The sequence below is a fragment of the Bos javanicus genome, chromosome 29 (genome assembly GCF_032452875.1).
Source record: "Bos javanicus breed banteng chromosome 29, ARS-OSU_banteng_1.0, whole genome shotgun sequence".
Classification (NCBI taxonomy): domain Eukaryota; kingdom Metazoa; phylum Chordata; class Mammalia; order Artiodactyla; family Bovidae; genus Bos; species Bos javanicus.
The window spans coordinates 6,475,036-6,498,747 of record NC_083896.1 but is presented as its reverse complement, the minus strand read 5'-3'; the positions used below and the strand labels follow the sequence as shown (position 1 = coordinate 6,498,747).

Sequence of the window (23,712 nt, the reverse complement as noted above, 5' to 3'; positions counted from 1 at the left end):
TATGGCTGAGTAATATTCCGTTGTGTATAGGTACCACAACTTCTTTATCCATTCAGTTGTTGATGGACAACTTCCATGGATTAATGGAATTTGTTGATGGATTCCTTCCAATAGGTTGCTTCCATGTTCTAGCTATTGTAAATAGTGCTGCAATGAACATTGGGATACATGTGTCTTTTTCAATTTTGGTTTCCTCAGGGTATATGCCTAGGAGTGGGATTGCTGGGTCATATGGTGGTTTTATTCCTAGTTTTTTTTAAGGAATCTCCATACCGTCTTCCGTAGTGGCTGTATCAATTTACATTCCCACCAACAGTGCAAGAGGGTTCCCTTTTCTCCACACCTTCTCCAGCATTTATTTTTTGTAGACTTTTTGATGATGGTCATTCTGATCAGTGTGAGGTGATATCTTTGTAGTTCTGATTTGCATTTCTTTAATAATGAGCGATGCTGAGCATCCTTTCATATGTTTGTTAGCCATCTATATGTCTTCTTTGGAGAAATGTCTGTTTAGATCTTTTCCCCATTTTTTGATTGGATTGTTTGTTATTCTGATACTGAGTTGTATGAGCTGCTTGTATATTTTGGAAATTAATCCTTTGTCAGTTGTTTTATTTGCTATTATTTTCTCCCATTCTGAGGGTTGTCTTTCACCTTGTTTACAGTTTCCTTTGCTGTGCAAAAGCTTTTAAGTTTAATGTTTCAGGCTAAAGCTGGATTCAATGAAATAGGCGAGGAATGGACTTTATATTAGACAAATGAGAAGAGAAACTGTAGTCACAGTTCAACATCAGAGTATGGTCATAGCTCCCAGGGCTTGTCTGCAAGCTTATCTAATTTGGGATACACTTCCTGTTACTAGCAGATAAGGGTTAAAGGTACAACAACTACTCCAAAGGCAAAGCTTAACAGAAGCAACACAGTTGTAGAACATTGCTAGAAATGTTATTTCCATCTGCTTTGGAAGATGAAAATGTATTTTCCCCCAAGTATCCTATTACAGATGTAAATAAATAACTAACCATTTCTCACCACCACCATAAAAGAAACCCAGAAGTGAAAGTGTTAGTCGTTCATTGGTGTCTGACTCTTTGGGACCCCATGGATTATAGCCTGCCAGGCTCCTCTGTCCATGAATTCTCCAAGCAAGAATGCTGGAATGGATTGCCATGCCTTTCTCCAGGGGATTTCCCTGACTCAGAGATTGACTCCACCTGCACGGCAGGCAGATTCTTTACCATCTGAGCCACCAGGGAATCAAAAGAAACCCAAGGCAGAGAACTATTCTAAAAACTTGAAGTCCAAATTTGCCTACTAATCAATACCTCCTACAGAAGTCTTCTGTCAGCACAAACCTGGAATTAAATTTCAAAATCATCTTGTCAAAATGTATATCAGGTGACTTGGGAATCTGTCACAATTAACAGTCATTGTAAGTAAAAAAATATTATTTATACAATACCATGGGGTCTATATCTGAGATGCAAAAACAGGTTTGGATATTGGCTTATATCTCCCAGTAGATGACATATTTACCACCAAGCTGCAAACAGGGTCTCTGCAACACAAGCCACTTCAAAAGATTTGTACATTTCATTGCCTAATAAAAAGCCTGATGAGAAACTTTTATTGTCATACATTTTCATATTTTTGAGCTCTGGCAAACACATTCCTGACAGCAAGGTAATCAATATGAATAAGGAAAGCCATTTTAAAGGAACTTTTAATCTTCAGAATTGAGGTTTGCATCAAAGTCTCCTTGATTTGCACACCCTCCCAAAGCATTTTTTCCCAATTATCTTTTGTGTTCTTTCTGGCCACTGCTGATGAGTAATTTTACAACACGAATGCTATTAAAATATGCACTCATGACCCCATTGTGATACAAAGCAAATAATGCACATGGGGAATGCAAGCACATAACTGCTAATCTTGCTTTTTAAATGCGTCTAAACTTGACCTATTGGAATGCTCATTATAGAATGCTTGACCGCTTAGCAAAACACAGGATGCAAGACACCATCTCAGGAAGGCAGCTACCCTGAAAATAAAGCCCTTGAAGGATTGTAACGTGGTAGGAATTGATTGAGAAAAATGCAGTTACATGTAGTGAAGAGTAATCTGCTTAAACCCTACAAACAAGTCACTACTCCTTTTTTTTTTTTTAAGTCACTACTCCTAAAAGCTCTATAAATGAGGGCACTGTGGCAGCTGATTTGATCAATGAATGACTTTTAGATGAAAGAAAACAATGAATAACAATGGAACATCAAGAGCATACATTTAGAGATGCAGACAGCATAATGTCTTTTGTTGTTGTCATTGTTGTTTAGTTGTTAAGTCATGTCCCACTCTTTGTGACCCCATGGACTGTAGCCCACCAGGCTCCTCTGTCCATTGGATTTTCCAGGCAAGAATACTGGAGTGGGTGGCCATTTCCTTCTCCAGGACATCTTCCTGACCCAGGGATTGAACTCTTGTCTCCTGCAAGGACAAGCAGATTCTTTACCACTGAGCCACCAAAAAGTCCTTTACTCTGAAGCAAATATTTTTTATCCTGATGCAAGAAGGTTTTCCAATTTTGCATGCTTTAGAACCTAAACATGACCGTAATCATGTATACTGAAGCATTTTTACTCATTCTGTCCACTCTAAAATGACAGGTTCACAGCCAGCCCAGAAACACAAGATGGAATAAATCTTAGAGAAAATTCTGGTCTGCATTTTTCTGATGGGGAAATCACACAGCTAGTTTTCAAATGATACTGGAACACAGGTGTCTGCAACAAAGCAGACCGCTCATATTCCACCTATTTAAATGTCAGACATACCTGTGAGCCATTATCCTATTATTCTTTATTTCGTGTAATGCATAAATTTCAAAAAATGGAGATGATGACATATTGGGGAAAATAAACCAAATTCTTCAAGCAGGACTTTCTGTACGGGTGTAAATATTTACAGTATAGTCAATGTTTGAGTGAGTGAGTGAAGTCGCTCAGTCATGTCCAACTCTTTGTGACCCCATAGACTGTAGCCTACCAGGCTCCTCTGTCCATGGGATTTTCCAGGCAAGAGTACTGGAGTGGGTTGCCATTTCCTTCACCAGAGGATCTTCCCGACCCAGGGATCGAACCCGGGTCTCCTGCACTGTAGGCAGACGCTTTACTGTCTGAGCCGCCAGGGAAGCCCTACAGAAACTAAAGGTAACAGAAATTCTCAATAAAGCTGAGGTGAGTGGAGGAGGAACAGAACATCTTACAATAAGACTTATCCAGTCAGGCTTCTTTACTAAAAGTGGTTCCTGTGCTTTAGAAAATACGATTTGCCCTGCAGTATGTTTAAATCTTGTTATAACAACCAAACATTTTGTATTACATGCAGACAGGGATATTAGAAAGCCATGGCTCGTTAACACCACCTGAATATTACTCTCGGTAAAATAACCACACATTCTGGTTTTGCTTTTGGCACATTTCTGAAAATATGGAATAAAACTTTGTGCTGCATGGTACCCTGCTATAATTCAGGTTGATGTGGAACCCTCCAGGGACCTCAAATCCCAGCACCTGCTCCTCCACCTCAAGTAAATCAGATGTTGCCATTACTGCTATGATTTATTCCAGGCCCGAGTGCCTTATTCTCCTCTTCTTATATAGTGGAAAGTTTCTTGGCTGACAGGACCTGTTTCCTCACCAGAAATTGAACCTAGGCCATGACAGTGAGAGCTCAGAATCCTAACCATTCACTAGGCCACCAGGGAACTCCCGGGCGAGCCTGATCTGAAGGGAAGTGTCACAAACCTCACTTATTAGTCTCTGTGAGGGAGTTTGCTGTGCTGAATCCCTCCTGTGACTGTGGGCAGCAGAGGACTGTCTATTCCACATGGTGAGGTCATCCATGTATGTATGGTTGTGGCGCAGGAAGGGGTATGCTGATTCTAAGCAATAAACAACATCTTTCAAACTTTCAATATAAATTTCCAAAGACTCACGTGGCCTACGGAAAAGGAAAAAACTGGAGTCTGGAATGGCTTTTTCTTAGGAACAGTTGACCTTTGAGGACATGGCCATTGAATTCCCTCAGGAGTGGGAATGCCTGGACTCTGCTTAGAGGGCCTTGTACAGGGGTGTGATGGCAGAGACCTGTAGGAACCTGATCTCTGTGGAGATCTTCTGATGGCAAATAGAAATTGTCAATAATCAAATATGAAAACTCATCATTAGAATTCATAATGAACATATTATATTTTATTAATTTTTCTGAAGAAGAAATATACATAGTTTCGACATCTTAAAATTATATAAATATTTCAGTGTTTTAATGAGCATAATTATGAGCTTGGAGAATAATGCCAAAACACAAAGAAACCAAAAATAAAATCCAAACCCCAAACCCAGCATAGTAAGTTTAGAGGCTAGAATTCCATAATTCCCAATTATACATCCTGCTGAACTGAAAGTTACAAGAGCGGTGAGAAGCTTGGAATTATACTACATTCAAAATCTTTCAAAGAACATTTCTTAAATATCACTCGTTTAATAGCTTCACAAGTAATACTACTAGTGTGATCATTTGGTCTTTCATAGGACGAAAAAAGACTAACATATTCAAAATCCTGGAAAAAAATTCTTGATTATTACTGCCAAAGGCATGAAATTCATTTATAATGAAAGGAATTTTAGGAATATTTACCCAACCTTTATTTGCTTACCAAAACAATGAAGGTTTTCTACAATGTACCATAATTCTACAACAATAAACTTACATATATAAATAAGTGTATTTTTTCCCAATTCTTTAAGTATTGAATCTGACATAGTGCTTCTTCTCCAGCACTGTATAAAATCACACTTCCATTTAGCTCAACAAGAACCAAGTGCCTAGAATTCTGAGCATCTCACATTGTGATAAGTGAACTATGTTTTCTCCAATTGTGAACCTGCCACTACTGAATGCTTATTAATGAAAGTTGAAAAGTATCATTACACATTATTGTAGAATGTCATTTCATATAGGCAATTTTTCCTTAAATCCATCATAAAAATATTCTCTCACATACATATGCATATACATAATTTAAATACAAATATCTACAAAGCTTTGATGAAAATATATAATACGGTGTCTTTGTTAAGAGTAAGAAAAAAGATAATTTTATTTCCATCCAGGAAAAAATAGCTACAATGCAGGTGCTTTGTATAATTATTGCTACAAAGCTTTTTTAGAATTATTTCTAGTTCTAAGATTAAGGCCTTGTTTTAATTCACTAGGATGTCTCAAAAGCACCTGATTTTTCTCCATCAAACCTTAAATAAGCAGGTAACTTGTATCACCCTCCAACAATTCCTAGTTCAACTCTCATAGATAAATACAGCTATCTCCAGCCACATTGTGCCTGATGTAAAATACTCAAGAGGAATTCAGAAGGCAGTTATACAGGACAAAAAGGTGGCTTTTTTTATAGAAATCTCAGGAGAGAGAGATAGTGGTGCCGATTTGCTTGTGGGTACTTCTCTACTTGCCCAGAAAATATAAATTCTTTTAGTTAACAATGGCTGTGACTCAGAAAAGCCTGTGTTTTTACATAGAGAAGTGTTTTGACTGTACTATCAAAACACCTGTTAAGGAAGATTTGCCCGGAATGTATCCTTCACCACCCTCTCCCCTTCTCCTCCGCATGCTTGCCATAGTACATCCTTGTGCGTTTAGTAGAGGTAGATATCATTTCTATTTTTATGCACGTGGTCGAATACTTTTCAGGGCTAAAGGCTACAAGTATTCTGATTTCTAACCCAGGATCCTGTTCACTCTACACACTGGAGGTGGCTGAATAAAATGATAAAATTAGCACACTCTCAGGGAAGAACAGAACTGCTGCCAATTATTCCCACTTTTTAAAGTGATGTTTACTTTTCCCAACTCTGAACTTAAATTTTAATGAAAAGAACAAGACCATAAAGACACTTTTCTCCTAATGCCATCAGGTGAGCAAATATTGGCTACCTTTAAATAAGAATATAACTGTACCTAGTGGGTACCCAGGTATGTGAGTCACGATGCCAAGCTGACTCAAGAGCTGCTATTTTCTTGAACTGGATAGTCTCTGGGGGGTTGCAGCTTAAACTGTGTAGCACATCTAATCACTGAACCTGGCGTTCAACCCAGGTCAGGTTCCAGCCCGCGTGTCATAAGGGATTTTGCATACCTGAAGGCTCAGCTTCCCAGGTGTTGCTAGTGTTAAAGAACCCACCTGCCGATGCCGGAGACTTAAGAAACACAAGTTAGATCCCAGAGTCAGGAAGATCCCCCAGAAGAGGGCATGGCAATCCACTTTAGTATTCTTGACTGGCGAATCCTCATGCACAGAAGGGCCTTGTGGGCTCCTGTCCATGGGGTCACAAAGAGTCAGACACAACTGAAGCAACTTAGCACGCAAGGCTCAGCTGGAGAGCTGAGTATATATAGCAGCCAATCCATTGGCTAAGGAGAAAGTGGTTAAATATTCCAAGGTATCCACTCCAGCTGAGCCCTATATATATACACACACACACACACACATATATGGGCTTCCTGGTGGCTCAGATGGTAAAGACTCCGCCGGCAGTGCCAGAGACCTGGGTTTGATCCCTGGGTTGGGGAGATCCCCTGGAGAAGGGCATGGCAACCCACTCCAGTGTTCCTGCCTGGAGAATCCCCATGGAGAGAGGAGCCTGGCAGGCTACAGTCTATGGGATCACAAAGAGTCGGACACGACTGAGAGAATTGCGCATATATATATATATACACACACACTGTGCTGTATATATACAGTAGGCAAGCTTGCCTCCCATATTATTCCTTGGGGATATTTCTCACCACTAAAATGAATTTTATAGTTATCCTAAAATGATAACTATCTTTAGATGAATGTGCTGATATAGGTGAACAGATACACCGTTGATAAAGCAGAACGTCTTTCTCAGCATCTGCCTTTTTAGGAAGATGTCACTCTCTGGGTAGAAGGAGAAGTGCTGGGAAATATGACCTTGCAGTGACAGAATGTCAATGCGCAGCACGGGCAGGTGAAGCAGTGTGTGGCAGCCTCCCTTTATTGCCACATTTACTAAAGCATTTATGTGGTGCTGGTCCTCATCAAAATATCGGGGTTGTCTCCAGGTCAACTGGCAGCTCATCAAAGCTCTAATTCTTATAGAAGTCAAATAGAAATCTGATCAAAAGTAAAGTGTCTACAAAAATTCAAGTAACAATGATAATGAGAAGATTCCTAAAGAGGAACCAAAGACAATATTCTTTACATTTTTCCAAACCAGCGTAATAGCTAGTTTTGTCACACATTTGAGCATCTATGCTATGAAAAAAAAAAAAAAAAGCATTAATGTGTTCTGATCTGTTAAACAGCTTTTCTTTCTTTGATTCCCCTTTTCTCTCTTCCAGTTTTGCTCCTATGAGGCATTTCCTGCCCTTACCAATTCTTAAATTACCGTATTAAGACTCTGCATTAAGACTACTGGGTATTTTGCACCAGTGTAAAATACAATAAAAATCTATTTTTAGATTCTATAAACAAGAACATCAAACTTTTGTATAGGAGAAAATAAAAATTCTGTGTATTAGCTTCAGAAACATTATTGGTGTCTGTTCTAAAACAATGCTGCTTAACTCTGCTAATTTTAAATGATTCACATGACCTTTTTTTCTCTTTTCCCTTATTGGACACTTCTTTGCTAAGTATTGGAAGTCTGCTTTTTTTCTTTGGAAAACCTCATCTAGCTAGCTTTTGCAACTCTGTCCTTTGAGAATACTACGGAATGAAATAAAGAAGTTGGGGTAATGGAGGGGAGATTTAGACAAGGAAAAAGAGTTTTCATTGTTCTGTGGTAGTAGAACTAAATGTCCATCTTACTATGCTTGATTTCATTTATTTCCTGTCTCAGGAGTTTACAAAAAACTGACTGTCTTCTCCTGAACAAGAAGTGTGTTATGGTCATGTGAATAGAGAACCAAAGTCATTTGTTTTAATATCAACATTTCCCTGGGTGGTTAGAAAGCTGTTGAAGTTATGACTTTGGTCTATGACTCTAAATTTAAAATTACAATATTAGCATTTCTTAGAAACTATACTGCTACATATTTCTCCATAAACTCCTGGAAAACATAATCTCTTTACCACCACTGACACATTTTAAAACTGCTATCTGGAAATAGGTTCTAATCAGCAAAACATATAAGACTGAGTAAGAAATTACAAAGACATAGGGGGAAAGACTGATTTTCTTTATCTGAATGTGGAATTAACACTCATACATTATTTTCCACCTAGCACTAGAGTTTACGGGGAGGTTCAAGCCAACAGATGTGACTTATTAGATGTATTTGTCACACGGAGGGGGAAAGCCCCTTTCAGTAGCAGAGATGACTAAAGTTTAGTCTGTGACAAACTCAATGGATGACTTGAAGCAAGTTTTCATCTCCCTGTGGCCTCAGATTCTTCAACTGCACAATCAGAGTAGTTCCAGCTTCAGCACTTTGGTGTTCAGTTGCTCAGTCGTGGCTGACTTTTTGTGACCCCACGAACTGCAGCACGCCAGGCTTTCCTGTCCTTCACTCTCTCCCAGAGTTTGCTCAAACTCATGTCCATTGAGTCAGTGATGCCATCCAACCATCTCATCACTTTATGTTTCTACTATTAAAGTATCCTGGATAACACAAGAAAAGGAATCTGCTTATCGGAGAAGCACTTTAAAATGTGTCTCATGGGGTGTTTAGAAAAATTACTCTTCCACTGAGTTTACCATCCTTAAAGAAAAGAAACACATCTTTTTTACTTAAATTTTTTTCTTATTAGTATAATATTCTTTATCACCAACTTGATCTATTGATGACAATCCTGGCCCATTTGCTTCCAGCAAGCCTCTTTAATGATGACTTATAATTTAAATCCATTACGTGATGTTAATGCTTCAAACAAACTCTGATTTGGGGGTTATGAGTAACATGGATACATTGACTAAATCAATTCAGCCTATGCTTTGTTTACACTGCTTTATTTCTTTGTTTTAAACGTTTATACCATCACAATGCCTGAGTGGTGTTTAAAGTCACTAAATTAAAAAAAAATAACACTATCAATCATCTAAACTTTAACTTGAATTTAAAAAAACAAAGACAAAATGAAAAAACACCCCAAAAGACAAAAACAGCAAGCTCTAAATGTACGTGAGTGGGGTCTGTGTGTATGTGTGTGAATCTGAGTTTACTATTATAAAATTGATACGTAAAAATCACAAAATCCCTTACACAAAACAGGAGATCCAAAAAAGATTAAAAACTGAATGGTAAATTCCACTGGATTCTTGGTCTGGGGGAATATAAAGAGAATTTCCTTTCCTTTGTCTACATAGTTCATTTCTTAGAACAATCCTATAAAAAAATTGATAGTTTCCTCCAAAAAAATCAGAGAACTGAAAGGTATAGGTTAAAAACAATTAACAATTATAAAGATGATCCTCTGTTTGTGTGTGTGCTCAGTAGCTGAGTCACGTCCAACTTATTGCTACCCTGGGGACTGCAGCCCGCCAGGCTGCTCTTTCATGGCCTTCTCCAGCTGGGAATACCGGACTGGGTTGCTGTGATCTCCTCCAGGGGATCTTCCTGACCCAGGGATCAAAGTCGTGTCTTCTGTGTCTCCTGTGTCCCCTGCATTGCAGGTGGATTCTTAACCCACTGAACCCCGTAAAACCCTTATTTTGTTCAGAGGTTCTCAAAAAGGAGCCACTGCTTTTGGAGATTGTGGGCCTGCCAAAATTAAATGTAATATTTTGTAAGTGTGTCACAATATTCATTTTAATCAAGTTCTCAAAAATATACATTACTAAAAAGACTAATAACTACAGGTCTGGTCCAAACGAGACATCTTCATCCCAGAGTGAAGAGCAATTTTCCGTAGTCACACCATTAGCCAGGGACATTAACAGCCCCAGGACTGAAATGCCTACGGTTACACTGCTGCACACTCAACTTTGTGCCATCTCGTGAAAAAACTCTGCCTGCTTTATCTTTTGCCAACCTAAAGGAAGCTTACAGAGATTTTAAGGATACCATTTCAATTTTAACATTTATTGTCATTAAAATTACTTTTTAAAGATCAGTCTGATAAGAATTAGCCCCAGAAAAAGAATTCCTCAAAACAAAACAAAGCTCTCATACACACAGGACGAAGTCCTAGCTTCATTCCTACTTACAGAAGCAAAAATTACCTATGTCTAACACTCAGCGTTTGAACATCCACTGGAATAAATAAAATAGGCAGAGTTTCATCTAGTATAGCAGACCTACTTGGAAAGATCATTCTTCTTCCGCCAGTTTTACTGAAATGAGATTTATTAACATAATCACATAAATAAATTATAATTAGTAAAGAATGTTGCATGTAAGCCTGTACTAACTCTTTTCTTTTTACCAGTTTTCTCCTGTTATGTGTTTTTATGAAAATTATTTTTATTTGAGAAAGTATTGCCAAGATGTACTGGTTATTAAATATGCCTTCAGAGCTAAATCTGCAGGAACATTGCACATTTCCCATATCTTTTTCTGACTCACTTTCCTTCCAGAGAGAACAAGAAAGAGTTCCAAGGAGAGGAAGAAATAGCTGTAATATGTTTATGGGCATTTAATGCTCGGTGGTTTAGCATGCTTGATTGCTACTGGTGAGTCAGAGCAAAAAGATGACAGTAGAATCTGTCATGTTATGTTATCTCACGGAAAATTTTAACAAAGGCAAGACAAGCTATGTTGCTGATTTCAGCAATGTGCTATATTTCATAGCAAGTCTACAAAAGAAAACTACTAAATTGTAAAAATGCCTTAATTCTTAAGGTAGTGAAATATATTTTCTGAGCTGAGAATATAATGGACAGGGAGCATAAGCTGATAGGATCACACAGCACAGTCCCTACAGTGACTTTAAACTCAGTAATTCTGTATCAAGACCCAGAATGCCAGACAGTGCAACACTAATATTCTTGATTCAGAACTTAAATTTCCATAACTGATTAAGTATTTCCTCTTGTATAAAGAGTAAAATACAGGTTTCCTATTCAAGGAAGTGACCACACTTTGTCTCCATTATAAACCAATGTGTGAAAAAAAGAGAAAAAATTTATATCTCAGTGACCACTGGCAGACACAATACCCTTTGGTCTTCAAAATGCAGACTAAGAGACTAAAACCTAAAGATAAACTACACTGGGGAAAAAAGGAAATAATAATGGAGGTCAAAATGCTGAAAAAGGAAAAAAAATTATCAGTCTGTAAGTCCCTTTATAATTTACATTAATGACATTTCCTCATTAAAATGCAATAGTATAGATTAAATAAATTGGGAATGGAAAGGAGTGATTAAATCATCGTGTCTAACACATGCCAAGGGAGGGCAGGAACAAAGATGAAAGAAAAATATTAAAAAAATCAATAGATATTATATCAATAGATACTATATCAGCATCTGCAAAAGGTTCATTGAGCATAAAGCCTACAGATATCAAGTATTAGCATCAGTAGTGAGCAAGCGGCACAGAGTACCCGTATCAACTCAGAATCCTGTGCTGTATTTTCAGACACCTAGTATGTTGGCCTGGAGCTGTTCTAAATCAATGCTTCTCTGTTTATACTCATGTAGAAAATGTAATCTGAGTTTCAATGCATTTTTAATTTTGTTCAATCTTGCATTTGTTCAACCAAAAACAATTTAAAAGAGAACCAAGGCTATCAGCCTCACAATGAGCAAGTGCAACTCCTCACTAGGGAGTTCTTGAATCTGCCATAAAAATCAACAGTGTGCACCTAATAGTTTTCTTTTAATCTGAGCAGTGAAAAGTGAATAATCACATCAGATATCCTTCAGGGCCTCTTTGGTTTCCAGATTAAATGTGTAATGTGACCTGTCATCCTGCCACATTCTCTCTGCATTTCCATTTTAAATAATCATAAATAAGAAAACCTTGCTACTGTTTGGCATGACATAGCTGTTTGATTCAGCTGCATTTCAAAGCTTTAGAAATTGCACTCATTCCTTCTTTAGAGTCCTTGTTCATCTCAGAGGTTTTCAACTGAAAGATTCTTTATTGTACTCAAATCTTGTCCCATAGGAATTGTTTCGATTACTCAGCTTATGAAGAGTCTTAGAAATCGAATTGGGTCCACAGCAAAAAACACCAACTGTTTTCCTGGAAAGACAAAGAGAGAAAATGGAAAATCAGATGGAAAATCAGGCAGAACATGACAAGTATGTTTCAGTAGTGTGTTTAAAGTGTTAATAAAGTTAATTTCTTGATGTATACATCTTTGTATTCAAATAATTTTCCAACCACTGTATTACCAAATTTAAGAGAAGATATTTTATTTACCTCATGCTTTCTATGCTAGAAATCAAGATAATTCAAAAAATATAACACATATTTGTTAATTATCAGAGAGACTGAGCAGTCTGCATGTCACTGATGAGAGCAGAAATCAAGTCAAGAGCAGCAACTGATAGATTTCAACTGCCTCACATGTGACATATGAACAGATTCCCATCCACCCTGGACCATATCAGTTCTTCTCATACTTGATGCTTTGCAGACAATTTTCTTCTCTAAAGATCTCATGGATTTTTACCAGACGTGGTGAATAAGACAAAAGACAAGGAAGCTATTACCCATTTGGAAGAATAATTTTAAGTGACTAATTTATGTCCACATTAAAACAAAAAGAATATTAATCTGGATACGTTTTCTTTTATTTATGTTCCACAATAATTGTAACAAATGCCAAGCAGGTTTTATTATTCACCAATATTTCAGTAGACAAATTATACATATTCCTAACAAATAGAATAAATACATTCTATGAAATGACTACTATTTCACATTGATTTTCTTCAAAGTTTGTTGATCTGTATTGAATTCTTCCTAAGATATCAAAATGATTAATGATTCTAATCACAGCTTGGACAAATACAGTATGTATTCATTATCTGAGAATAATTGTTGCTGAACAGAAAAATAATCCATTTAAATGGGTACCTAAATTTATAATAAATACTGAAAATATAGGCTTATTGAAAACTTTTAACCTTGAAAAATGAAACAAAGAACCACAAAATAAATTTCTACTTGCACCCATGATGGAGTAATAGGGACTAGATTTACCCTCTTCCATTTAAAAAATAGGACAAAACAAAGAATATATAAAACTATTATTTCCAGATACGGGCCAACAGGCAGCACAGAACTGTTCATCCCTAAGAAAAATGAAAAAAATAAGGTGAGCACAAAAATTGTCTCTACTTGTTGCCTGAAGGTGATTTAAAAGATGAAGCACAAGAGGGGTGGAAGGCGGGGAGCTCAAGAGGGAGAGGATATATACATAATTATGACTGATTTGCACTGATGTACAGCAGATACCACCACAACATTGTAAAGCAATTATCCTCCAATTAAAAAAAAAATTAAAAATAATGTAACAAATGATTTAAAAAAGAAGCTGAAGCTCATAAGAGGGAAACCCATGCAGAGACTGGTGGTCTTACTGAGTTAAAGAGAAAGGAATGGAGTTCATGAAGACTAAAGCAGCTATACGGAAAGTGAGGTGAAATCAAAAGAAAGAAGCTCTGGAGATCTGCAGAGAAGTATCTTGAAGTCTTTGGCTGAGTGCTAATCTCCTTGTGAAGCTGGGCAAAGAACTACTAGGAAGAAGCCGGCCAAAAAATTCTGAGTTTATATAAGGTTATCAACAATTCATATTACCACAAGCTAAAATGGAAATACCTACATATATTGGCAATGGATAGGAGACTTTAAAAGGTATTACCTTATTTGCAAAGGGTAGGCAGGATTTGCTAAAATTAGCCTTAGACTGGGCTTCCCTGGTGGCTCAGAGGGTAAACTGTCTGCCTGCAATGTGGGAGACCTGGGTTTGATCCCTGGGTTGGGAAGATCCCCTGCAGAAGGAAATGGCAAGCCATTGCAATGTTCTTGCCTGGAGAACCCCATGGACGGAGCAGCCTGGTAGGCTACAGTCCATGACTGAATGACTTCACCTACTCACCTTACTTTCAGCCTTAGACTGCAGGGCGCTCTGGCCTCATACTGTGTGTGCAAGTGTGCTCAGTTGCATCCAACTCTGCAACCCGGTGGACTGTAGTCCACGATGCTCCTCTGTCCATTGGATTTACCAGGCAAGAGTACTGGAGTGGGTTGCCATTTCCTCCTCCAGGGGATCTTCCTGACATTACTAACATAGCTTAAAAGCCAGCTCTGGAAAGATCAAACTAAAGCCAAGTAACAAAACTGTATGCCAGAAACAAGTGCAACAGTATTGAAAAGAATAAATAAATTTTGGCATTAGACATCTAAAAGTACAAAATTGTTGTTGTTGTGTCACTCACTTGTGTCCTGCTCTTTGTGACCCCATTAACTGCAGCATACCAGGCTTCCCTATCCTTCACTATCTCACAGAGTTTGTTCAAACTCATGTCCATTGAGTCAGTGATGACATCAAACCATCTCATCCACTGTTGCCCCCTTCTCTTTGCCTCAGTCTTTCCTAGCATCAATGTCTTTTCCAGTGAGCTGGCTCTTCGCATCATGTGGCCAAAGTTTTGGAGCTTCAACTTCAGCAAGTCCTTCCAATGACTATTTAGGGTTGGTTTCCTTTAGGACTGAGTGGTTTGATTCCTTGCTAGTCAAGGGACTCTCAAGAGTCTTCTCCAGCATCACAGTTTGAGCATAAATTCTTCAGTGCTCAGCTATTTTTATTATTCAGATCTCACATCCATACATGACTACTGGAAAAAACATAGCTTTGACTGTACAGACCTTTGTAGGCAAAGTAATGTCTCTGCTTTTTAATACACAGTTTAGGCTTGCCATTGCTTTTCTTCTAAGGAGCAAGTGTCTTTTAATTTCTTGGCTGCAGTCACCAACTGTGGTGATTCTGGAGCCCAAGAAAATAAAATCTGTTATTGTCTAGTTTTCCCCCACCTATTTGCCATTAAGGGATGGGACTGGAGGCCATGATCTTCATTTTTTGAATGTTGAGTTTTATCCAGCTCTTTCACTCTCCTCTTTCACACTCATCAAGAGGCTGTTTAGCTCCTCTTTGCTGTCTGCCATTAGAGTGATATCATCTGCATATCTGAGGTTGTTGATATTTCTCCCTGCAATCCTGATTCCAGTTTGTGAGTCATTCCTCCCAAATCAAAAAATTACCAGAAATGTATGTAACAAGAAATTATGAATTGTAACTAAGTGTTAGGGGTTGAATCTTGCCCCTCCCCCAAATTCACAGATTGAAACTCTAACCTTCAGTACCCCAGAGTGTGGCTATATTGGGATGTAGGGCCTTTAAAGACATAATTAAGCTAGAATGATGTTATTAGGGTGAACCTTATTGCAATCTGAGTAGGGTCCTTATGAGAGAAGGCATTAAAGATACACTAGAGATGCACATACACAGATAAAAGAATGACCATGTGAAGATACAGCAGGAGGGTGGTCCTCTGCAATGCAAGGAGGGTCTCAGAGGAAATCAACCCTTGTTTTTGTTGTTCAGTTGCTTAGTCACGTCTGACTCTTTGGGATTCTATGTACTGCAGCACGCCGGGCCTCCCTGTCCCTCACCATCTCCTGGAGCCTGCCGAAACTCATGTCCATTGAGTCAATGATGCCATCAAACCATCTCATCCTCCATCGTCCCCTTCTCCTTCTGCCTTCAATCTTTCCCAGCATCAGGGTCTTTTTCAACGAGTCAGCTCTTCGCATTGGGAGGCCAAAGTATTGAAGCTTCAGCTTCAGCATCAGTCCTTCCAATGAACATTCAGGCCTGATTTCCTTTACAATTGACTGGTTTGATCTCCTTGCAGTCAAAGGGACTCTCAAGAGTCTTCTCCAACACCACAATTCAAAAGCAGCAATTCTTTGGTGTTCAGCCTTCTTTATGGTCCAGCTCTCACATCCATACATGACTACTGGAAAAACCATAGCTTTGACTACACGGACCTTTGTTGGCAAAGCAATGTCTCTGTTTTTTAATACGCTATGTTTCTCACAGCTTTTCTTTCAAGGAGCAAGCGTCTTTTAATTTCTTGTCTGCAGGAACCATCTGCAGTGATTTTGGAGCCCCCCAAAATAAAGTCTGTCACTGTTTCCTGCTATTACCTTAAATTTCAGTTCCCAGAATGGTGAGAATGTAAACTTATTTAACCCATCAACCCTGTGGAATTTTACTATGGAAGGCCTAGCAAACTAATAAAGAAGAAAAGATCAGTCAAAAATGATCAGGACAAAAATGACAGAAATGATGGAATTACCAGATATGGTCATTGAAACAGTGATGAGAAACATGCTTCATATGTTTAAGGTTAAGCATCAGCTTGATGAGAAAGGAAAAAGATTTTTTAAAGGCCTAAATGGAAATTCTAGAGATTAAATGTAAATTTAAAATGATAAATATACTACGGGTTACCTAATGGGTTAACAGAAGAATATGCACTGAAGAAGAAAAGATAAGCAAACCTGAAGATATAGCAGGAAAGAACAAAAATGGGCAGAAAAGTACATGGAGCCTCAAGGTCAAAAGGGACAATAGCAGGCAATCTTTCATATGTTATCAGAGTCTCAAGACAAGTAAGACAGAAAGGAAAGAAAAAATGAAGAAATAATTGCCAACATTTTTGCAAATTTGATAAAACAAACAAATCCAATGATCTAATGAACCCTAAGGAGAGATATTACTTTGCCAACAAAGGTCTGTCTAGTCAAGGCTATGGTTTTCCCTGTGGTCATGTATGGATGTGAGAGTTGGACTGTGAAGAAGACTGAGCGCTGAAGAATTGGTGCTTTTGAACTGTGGTGTTGGAGAAGAGTCTTGAGAGTCCCTTGGACTGCAAGGAGATCCAACCAGTCCATTCTAAAGATCAGTCCTGGGGGTTCTTTGGAAAGACTGATGCTAAAGCTGAAACTCCAGTACTTTGGCCACCTCATGCGAAGAGTTGACTCATTGGAAAAGACTCTGATGCTGGGAGGGATTGGGGGCAGGAGGAGAAGGGGACGACAGAGGATGAGATGGCTGGATGGCATCACTGACTCAATGGATGTGAGTCTGAGTGAACTCCAGGAGTTGGTGATGGACAGGGAGGCCTGGCGTGCTGTGATTCATGGGGTCACAAAAAGTCGGACACGACTGAGTGACTGAACTGAACTGAACTGAAGGAGGATATCCACATACACACAACATTATAGGCAACAAATGAAACTCTGAAAATCAGTTACAAAGAGAACAACATGAAAGCAGCTGGCAGAGGTAGGGGTGGAGACACATTTACAAATAGTAAGTAGAAGGTGAAGGAGATGAAGGATAGACTTCTTGTCACAAACTGTGTTAAGTCAGAGGCAATGAAGTGAAATCTTCAAAGTGCTAAAAGACCAAATAAGGTCAACTATTCTATCTCAAGCAAATTCTATACCAAACAAAAATATTGTAATTTTCAAGATTAAAGACATACAAACTTTTCTAACAGAAGGTAAGGGAATTTATCACCAGTGAATTAGCCCTTTAAGGTATATAAATGGAATTCATCAGAAATCATATAGAAATGTAAATCTATAGCAGAAAGAAACACAAGATTGTAAATCAACTACACTCCAATAAAAATAAATTTAAAAACTGAAATGTAATCAAAAACCATTGTAGGTATGACATTTTAGAGTAAATATATTATGAAATAAAACAATTTGTATGCAGCTAGAAAAAAAAGAAATGTAAATCTACCCAAAGCTATGAAGGACACCATAAATGGTGAATCTGTAAATAAGTATACTGAATATTTTGTCTAATTTTTGATCTCTTTAAAATATAATTGATATTTAAAACAAAAGTAGTAATGAATTATGGCGTTTATAGTACATGTAGAAAAAGATGAATAAGAACAAAAGCCAAAGAGATGTAGGGGGATGGAAGTGCATGAGGTGGGATAATATTGTTTGAAATACACTATGATAAGCTAATGTTATACAATATAAAGCTATAGAAATGCTTCTCCAATATCAACTTCATTAGCATCACCTAAGATAATTCACAGACCACAGATAGCAAGGCCCTATTCCTAGATGCTCTGATTCAGCAGATCTTGGATCTTTAATAATTTGTTTTTCCAACAAGTTTCCAAGTTATGTTGTTCAAGGATTACAACTTGGGGAAAAATTCCTTAGGAAAGTAACTAAAGTCAAACAGAGAAGTAAGGCTAGTGTGCCACTACAGGAGAAAAAAATGGAATCATAAAAAAGTACTAAATTGAAAAGAAAGTAAAAAAAGGAGGAAAGAACAAATGAGATAAATAGAAAGCAAAGGTAAACTGCTGGAAAGTCAAAGTTGCTCACTCATGTCCCACTCTTTGCAACCCCATACAGTCCATGGAATTCTCCAGGCCAGAATACTGGAATAGGTAGCCATGCCCTTCTCCAGGGGATCTTCCCAACCTAGGAATTGAAGCCGGGTCTCCTGCATTGCAGGTGGATTCTTTACCAGCTGAGCTACCTGGGAAGCCCTGACTATAACTCAATTCATGGAAGCCAGAATACTCAAAGAGGAAAAGACAGTCTCTTCAATACACAGTGTTGGGAAGACTGGATACTCACATGTAAAAGAATGGAATTGCACCCTATTTCATACTACCCCAAAAGTTAACTCTCAAGAAATCAAAGACTTGACTCCAGGACCTTCAGTTCAATCACTCAGTCGTGTCCGACTCTCCAACCCCATGGACTGCAGCACGCCAGGCCTCCCTGTCCATCACCAACTCCCGGAGCCTACACAAACTCAGGTCCATCGTGTCGATGATGCCATCCAAGCATCTCATCCTCTGTCGTTCCCTTGTCCTCCTGCCTTTAATCTTTCCCAGCATCAGGGTCTTTACCAATGAGTCAGCTCTTTGGAGCTGACCAGGTGGCCAAAATATTGGTGTTTCAACCTTAGCATCAGTCCTTCCAATGAATATTCAGGACTGATTTCCTTTAGGATTGACAGGTTGGATCTCCTTGCAGTCCAAGGGACTCTCAAGAGTCTTCTCCAACACCACAGTTCAAAAGTATCAATTCTTTGGTGCTCAGCTTTCTTTATAGTCAAACTTTCACATCCATACATGACCACTGGAAAAACCATAGCTTTGACTAGATGGACCTTTGTTGGCAAAGTGATGTCTCTGCTTTTTAATATGCTGTTTAGGTTGGTCATAGCTTTTCTTTCAAGGAACATGTGTCTTTTAATTTCATGGCTGCAGTCACCATCTGCAGTGATTCTGGAGCACCCCAAAATAAAGCCTCTCACTGTTTCCACTGTTTCCCCATCTATTTGCCATTAAGTGATGGGACCAGATGCCATGATCTTAGTTTTCTGAATGTTGAGTTTTAAGCCAAGTTTTTCACTCTCTTCTTTCACTTTCATCAAGACCTTAAACTATTAGATGTTTGAAGGAACACAGGGGAAAAACTCATTGACAGGGGTATTGGCAATAATTTCTGATACCAAATAATTTCTGGTGAAACTGACAACAAAAATACAAGCAACAAAGCCAAAAATAAACAAGCAGGATTACATTAAATTAAAAAGCTTCTGCACAGTAAAACAAATGACCAACAAAATAAAAAGGCAAGGTAGGGAATGGGAGAACATATTTACAAACTACATGTCTGAAATATATAAAATATAGAAGAAATTCATATAATTTACTAGCAAAAATAAATAATAATAATCATAATCCAATAAGAGGAAATGCTTTTAGCTTTTCACCACTGAGTAAGATATTAGCTGCAGGCTTATCATACAGGGTTAGTATGTTAAATTATGTTCCCTCTTTATCCACTGAAGAGATTTTATCTTTTGAAGAGTATGTTGAATGCTACTGAATTCACTGAATGATGCTGAATTTTGTCAAAAGGTTTTTCTGCATCTATTGAGATGATATGATTTTTATTCTTCAATTTTTTAATGTAGTTTCATGTTGGTTTATGATATACCAACCATACAAGATATAAAGTTATTAAACCATACTTGTATCTCTCAGATAAATCCCACTTGGTGATGGGGTATACTCCTTTTAATGTATTGCTGAATTTGTTTGTGGTGTTTGGAAAACTGTTCAGTTACATGTAAAAAGAATGAAATTAGAGCCACTTCTCAAACCACACACAAAAATCATCTCAGATGAAAGACCTAAATATAAGACTGGAAACCATAAAACTCCTAGAAAAAATACTCAGTACATTCTTTGATATAAATCACAGTAACATGTTTTTGCACGTGAGTCTGAGTGAACTCTGGGAGTTGGTGATGGACAGGGAGGCCTGGCATGCTGTGATTCATGGGGTCGCAAAGAGTCGGACACGCCTGAGTGACTGAACTGAACTGAACATGTTTTTGGATCTGTATCCTAAGGCAAAGGAAACAAGAGTAAAAATAAATGGGGCCATATACTAACAAACACATGAAAAGATCTTCAACGTCACTCATTATCAGAGAAATGCAAATCAAATCCACAATGAGGTACCATCTCACGCCGGTCAGAATGGCTGCTATCAAAAAGTCTACAAAAAATAAATGCTGGAGAGGGTGTGGAGAAAAGGGAACCCTCTTACACTGTTGGTGAGAATGGAAACTAGTACAGCCACTATGGAGAACAGTGTGGAGATTCCTTAAAAAACTGGAAATAGAACTGCCTTATGACCCAGCAATCCCACTGCTGGGCATACACACTGAGGAAACCAGAATAAAAAGAGACACATGTACCCCAATATTCACTGCAGCACTGTTTACAAAAGCTAGGACATGGAAGCAACCTAGATGTCCACTGGCAGACGAATGGATAAGAAAGCTGTGGTACAGATACACAATGGACTATTACTCAGCTATTAAAAAGAATGCATTTGAATCAGTGCTAATGAGGTGGATGAAACTGGAGCCTATTACACAGACTGAAGTAAGTCAGAAAGGAAAACACCAAATACAGTATATTAACGCATATATATGCAATTTAGAAAGACGGTAATGATGACCCTATATGCAAGACAGCAAAAGAGACACAGATGTAAAGAACAGGCTTTTGGACACTGTGGGAGAAGGCGAGGGTGGGATGATTTGAGAGAATACCATTGAAACACGTATGTTACCATAGGTGAAACAGATCGCCAGGTCAGGTTCCATGCAGGAGACAGCAGGGCTGGTGCACTGGGACCCTGAGGGGTGGGATGGGGAGGGAGGTGGGTGGAGGGTTCGGGACGGGGGACACTTGTACACCCATGGCTGATTCATGTCAATGCATGGCAAAAACCACTACAATATTGTAAAGTAATTACTCTACAATCAAAAGAAATTAATTAATTAAAAAAATAAATGGGGCCATATAAAGTTACATGCTCCTGCCCAGCAAAGGATACCGTTGACAAAATGAAAAGACAGCCTACTGAATGGGAGAAAATGACTGCAAATGATGTGACTGATAAAAGGTCAATATTTAAAATATATTAACAGCTCATAAAATGTCAAAAAACAAATAACACAATTAAAAAATAGGTAGAAGAACTGAATAGACATTTTTACAAAAGGCAAATGTTGGCCTGGATGTGGAGAAAAGGAAATCTTTGTACACTTCTGAGAATGTAAATTGATATAACCCATATGGAAAATCGTTTGGCGGTTTCTCAAAAAAAATTAAAAATAAAAACTGTCATATGATACAACAATCCCTCTACTGTGCATATATTCATAGAAAAGGAAATCACTTGCATTGAAGTGTTATCTGCATCCCTATGTTTATGGCAGTATTATCTAGAACAGTCAAGACACGGAGACAACCTTAGTGTCCACAGATGGATGAATGGGCAAAGAAAACTGTGATGTGAGGCGATACACACACACACCAAAATAAAATTCAGCTATAAAAAATTAAAAAATCTTACTATTTGCAACAGTATGGATGAAACGTGAAGGCATCATGATGAGTAAGATAAATCAGACAAAGAAAGACAAATACTGTATGATCTCACTCATCTGCGGAATCTAAAAACCCCAAACTGATAGAAAGTGAGTTGGAGGTTGCCAGGGGCAGGTGGGGGAGGTCGGGGGTGAGTGAAGACAGACAAAGGGTTACAAACTTATCGCTACAAGAGGAGTAGGTTCTAGATGTAAGGGGCAGCATGGTGACTATAGTTAGTAATACTACACTGTATGTTTGAAAGCTAGGAAGATAGTAGATCTTACAAGTTCTCGCCACACAAACTTTGTCATTATGTGAGGTGATATGTTAACTAACTTTATTTTGGTAGTCATTTTGCAACAGAGAGATATCCAGTTGTTACACTGTACACAACTGTATGTCAATTATTTCTCAATAAAGCTGGACAAATGAACAATATTTTAATCCAGAGCCAGAACTACTGAGCTTATATGTTGAAATGACCGAAGCCTGAGCACACTAGAGCCCATGCTTATAACAAGAGAAGCCACCGCAAAGAGAAACCCACACACGGCTACTGGAGAAAAGCCCACACACAGCCGAAAATGAACAAACAAATGCAGGTTTTAAAAATAAATAACCAGCGGGATAGAATGAAATCACATGAAAAATTTAGAAAAATTTTGATGTATGTAAAGATAAAAATAAGACACATCAAAATTTGTGGTATGTAGCTACAATGATATTTAGAGGGAAATTTATAGTACTAAACATTTTTATTATAAAAAGACAAAGATCTAAATCAGTGAGCTATGGTTCCATCTTAAAGTGACTAGTAAAAGAAGAGCTAATTAAACCCAAAGGAGCAGAAGAAAGAAAATAATAAAAAAAAAAAGTATGAAAATAAATTATTACATTGGTAAAATGTAGGTTACCATTAAAACCAGGGCTAGACACAATGGCTTACTTAAAATGAATAAAACTGTACTACCGAAAAAATATAATCATCAAAAAAACAGTAATAGTATAGTTGTCATTAAGATGAAAAGGGAATAAGACATTTTGTCTCATTTTTGACAGTCTCTGTTTGTATACAATTTGTATATAGTCTCTGTCAACACTGCATTATGACGAGAAGATACCATTTGCTTTCTTGGCTTTCATAGGCAAATGTAGATTTAGATTTTCAAATTTTGCAGATTTCCTAAAGGCGTATCTTAAATACTTCACAACAGAAACATTATTTTTAAAGCACCATATATGATTTTTTTAAAAATTTTGTCATCCAATTGTTAAGTGTTTAACTCTAGGAGATCTTTGTGTTATTTGGAGGGTTTTCCCATGTCACTTTCACTAATAGTGACATCCTACACCTTTTCAAGATCTACAACTCATCTTTGTAATTCATTTGCACAAATTTTCAATAGGTTACTGCAATCCAACAACCATCTAGAGATTTGCCTACAAAAACTTTGTAGAGATGAGTAGAGACAAACTTAGCTGCCAGCAGACAATGTTGTTTGGGGACAGATGTTGGCAACTAGTTCCATAAGTGTTCAATATATTTGTGAATATTTTCCTATCGTATCAACACTTGTTTTTCCATGCATTATTAAAGCGTATGATCTCATATAATGAAAGTTTATTTACTCCTAGAGATTATTCACTCCTTGTATTACAGATTCAGAAAGTTTGAGTGACATGACTCAGGGACACAGGAG

General features: G+C 37.8%; 1 protein-coding gene across 2 annotated transcripts in view; it reads right to left on the bottom strand.

Moving 5' to 3' along the window:
* Positions 1 to 12,087: 12,087 nt before the first annotated feature.
* The window catches only part of NOX4 (NADPH oxidase 4), a 180,108-nt gene continuing 168,483 nt past the window's right edge, over positions 12,088 to 23,712 (bottom strand). For both annotated transcript variants that reach the window (XM_061406013.1, XM_061406014.1), the window contains one exon: positions 12,088 to 12,227. In XM_061406013.1, coding sequence (XP_061261997.1) covers positions 12,107 to 12,227 — 121 coding nt within the window. In that variant the 3' untranslated portion in view covers positions 12,088 to 12,106. The remainder of the gene's footprint in view (positions 12,228 to 23,712) is intronic.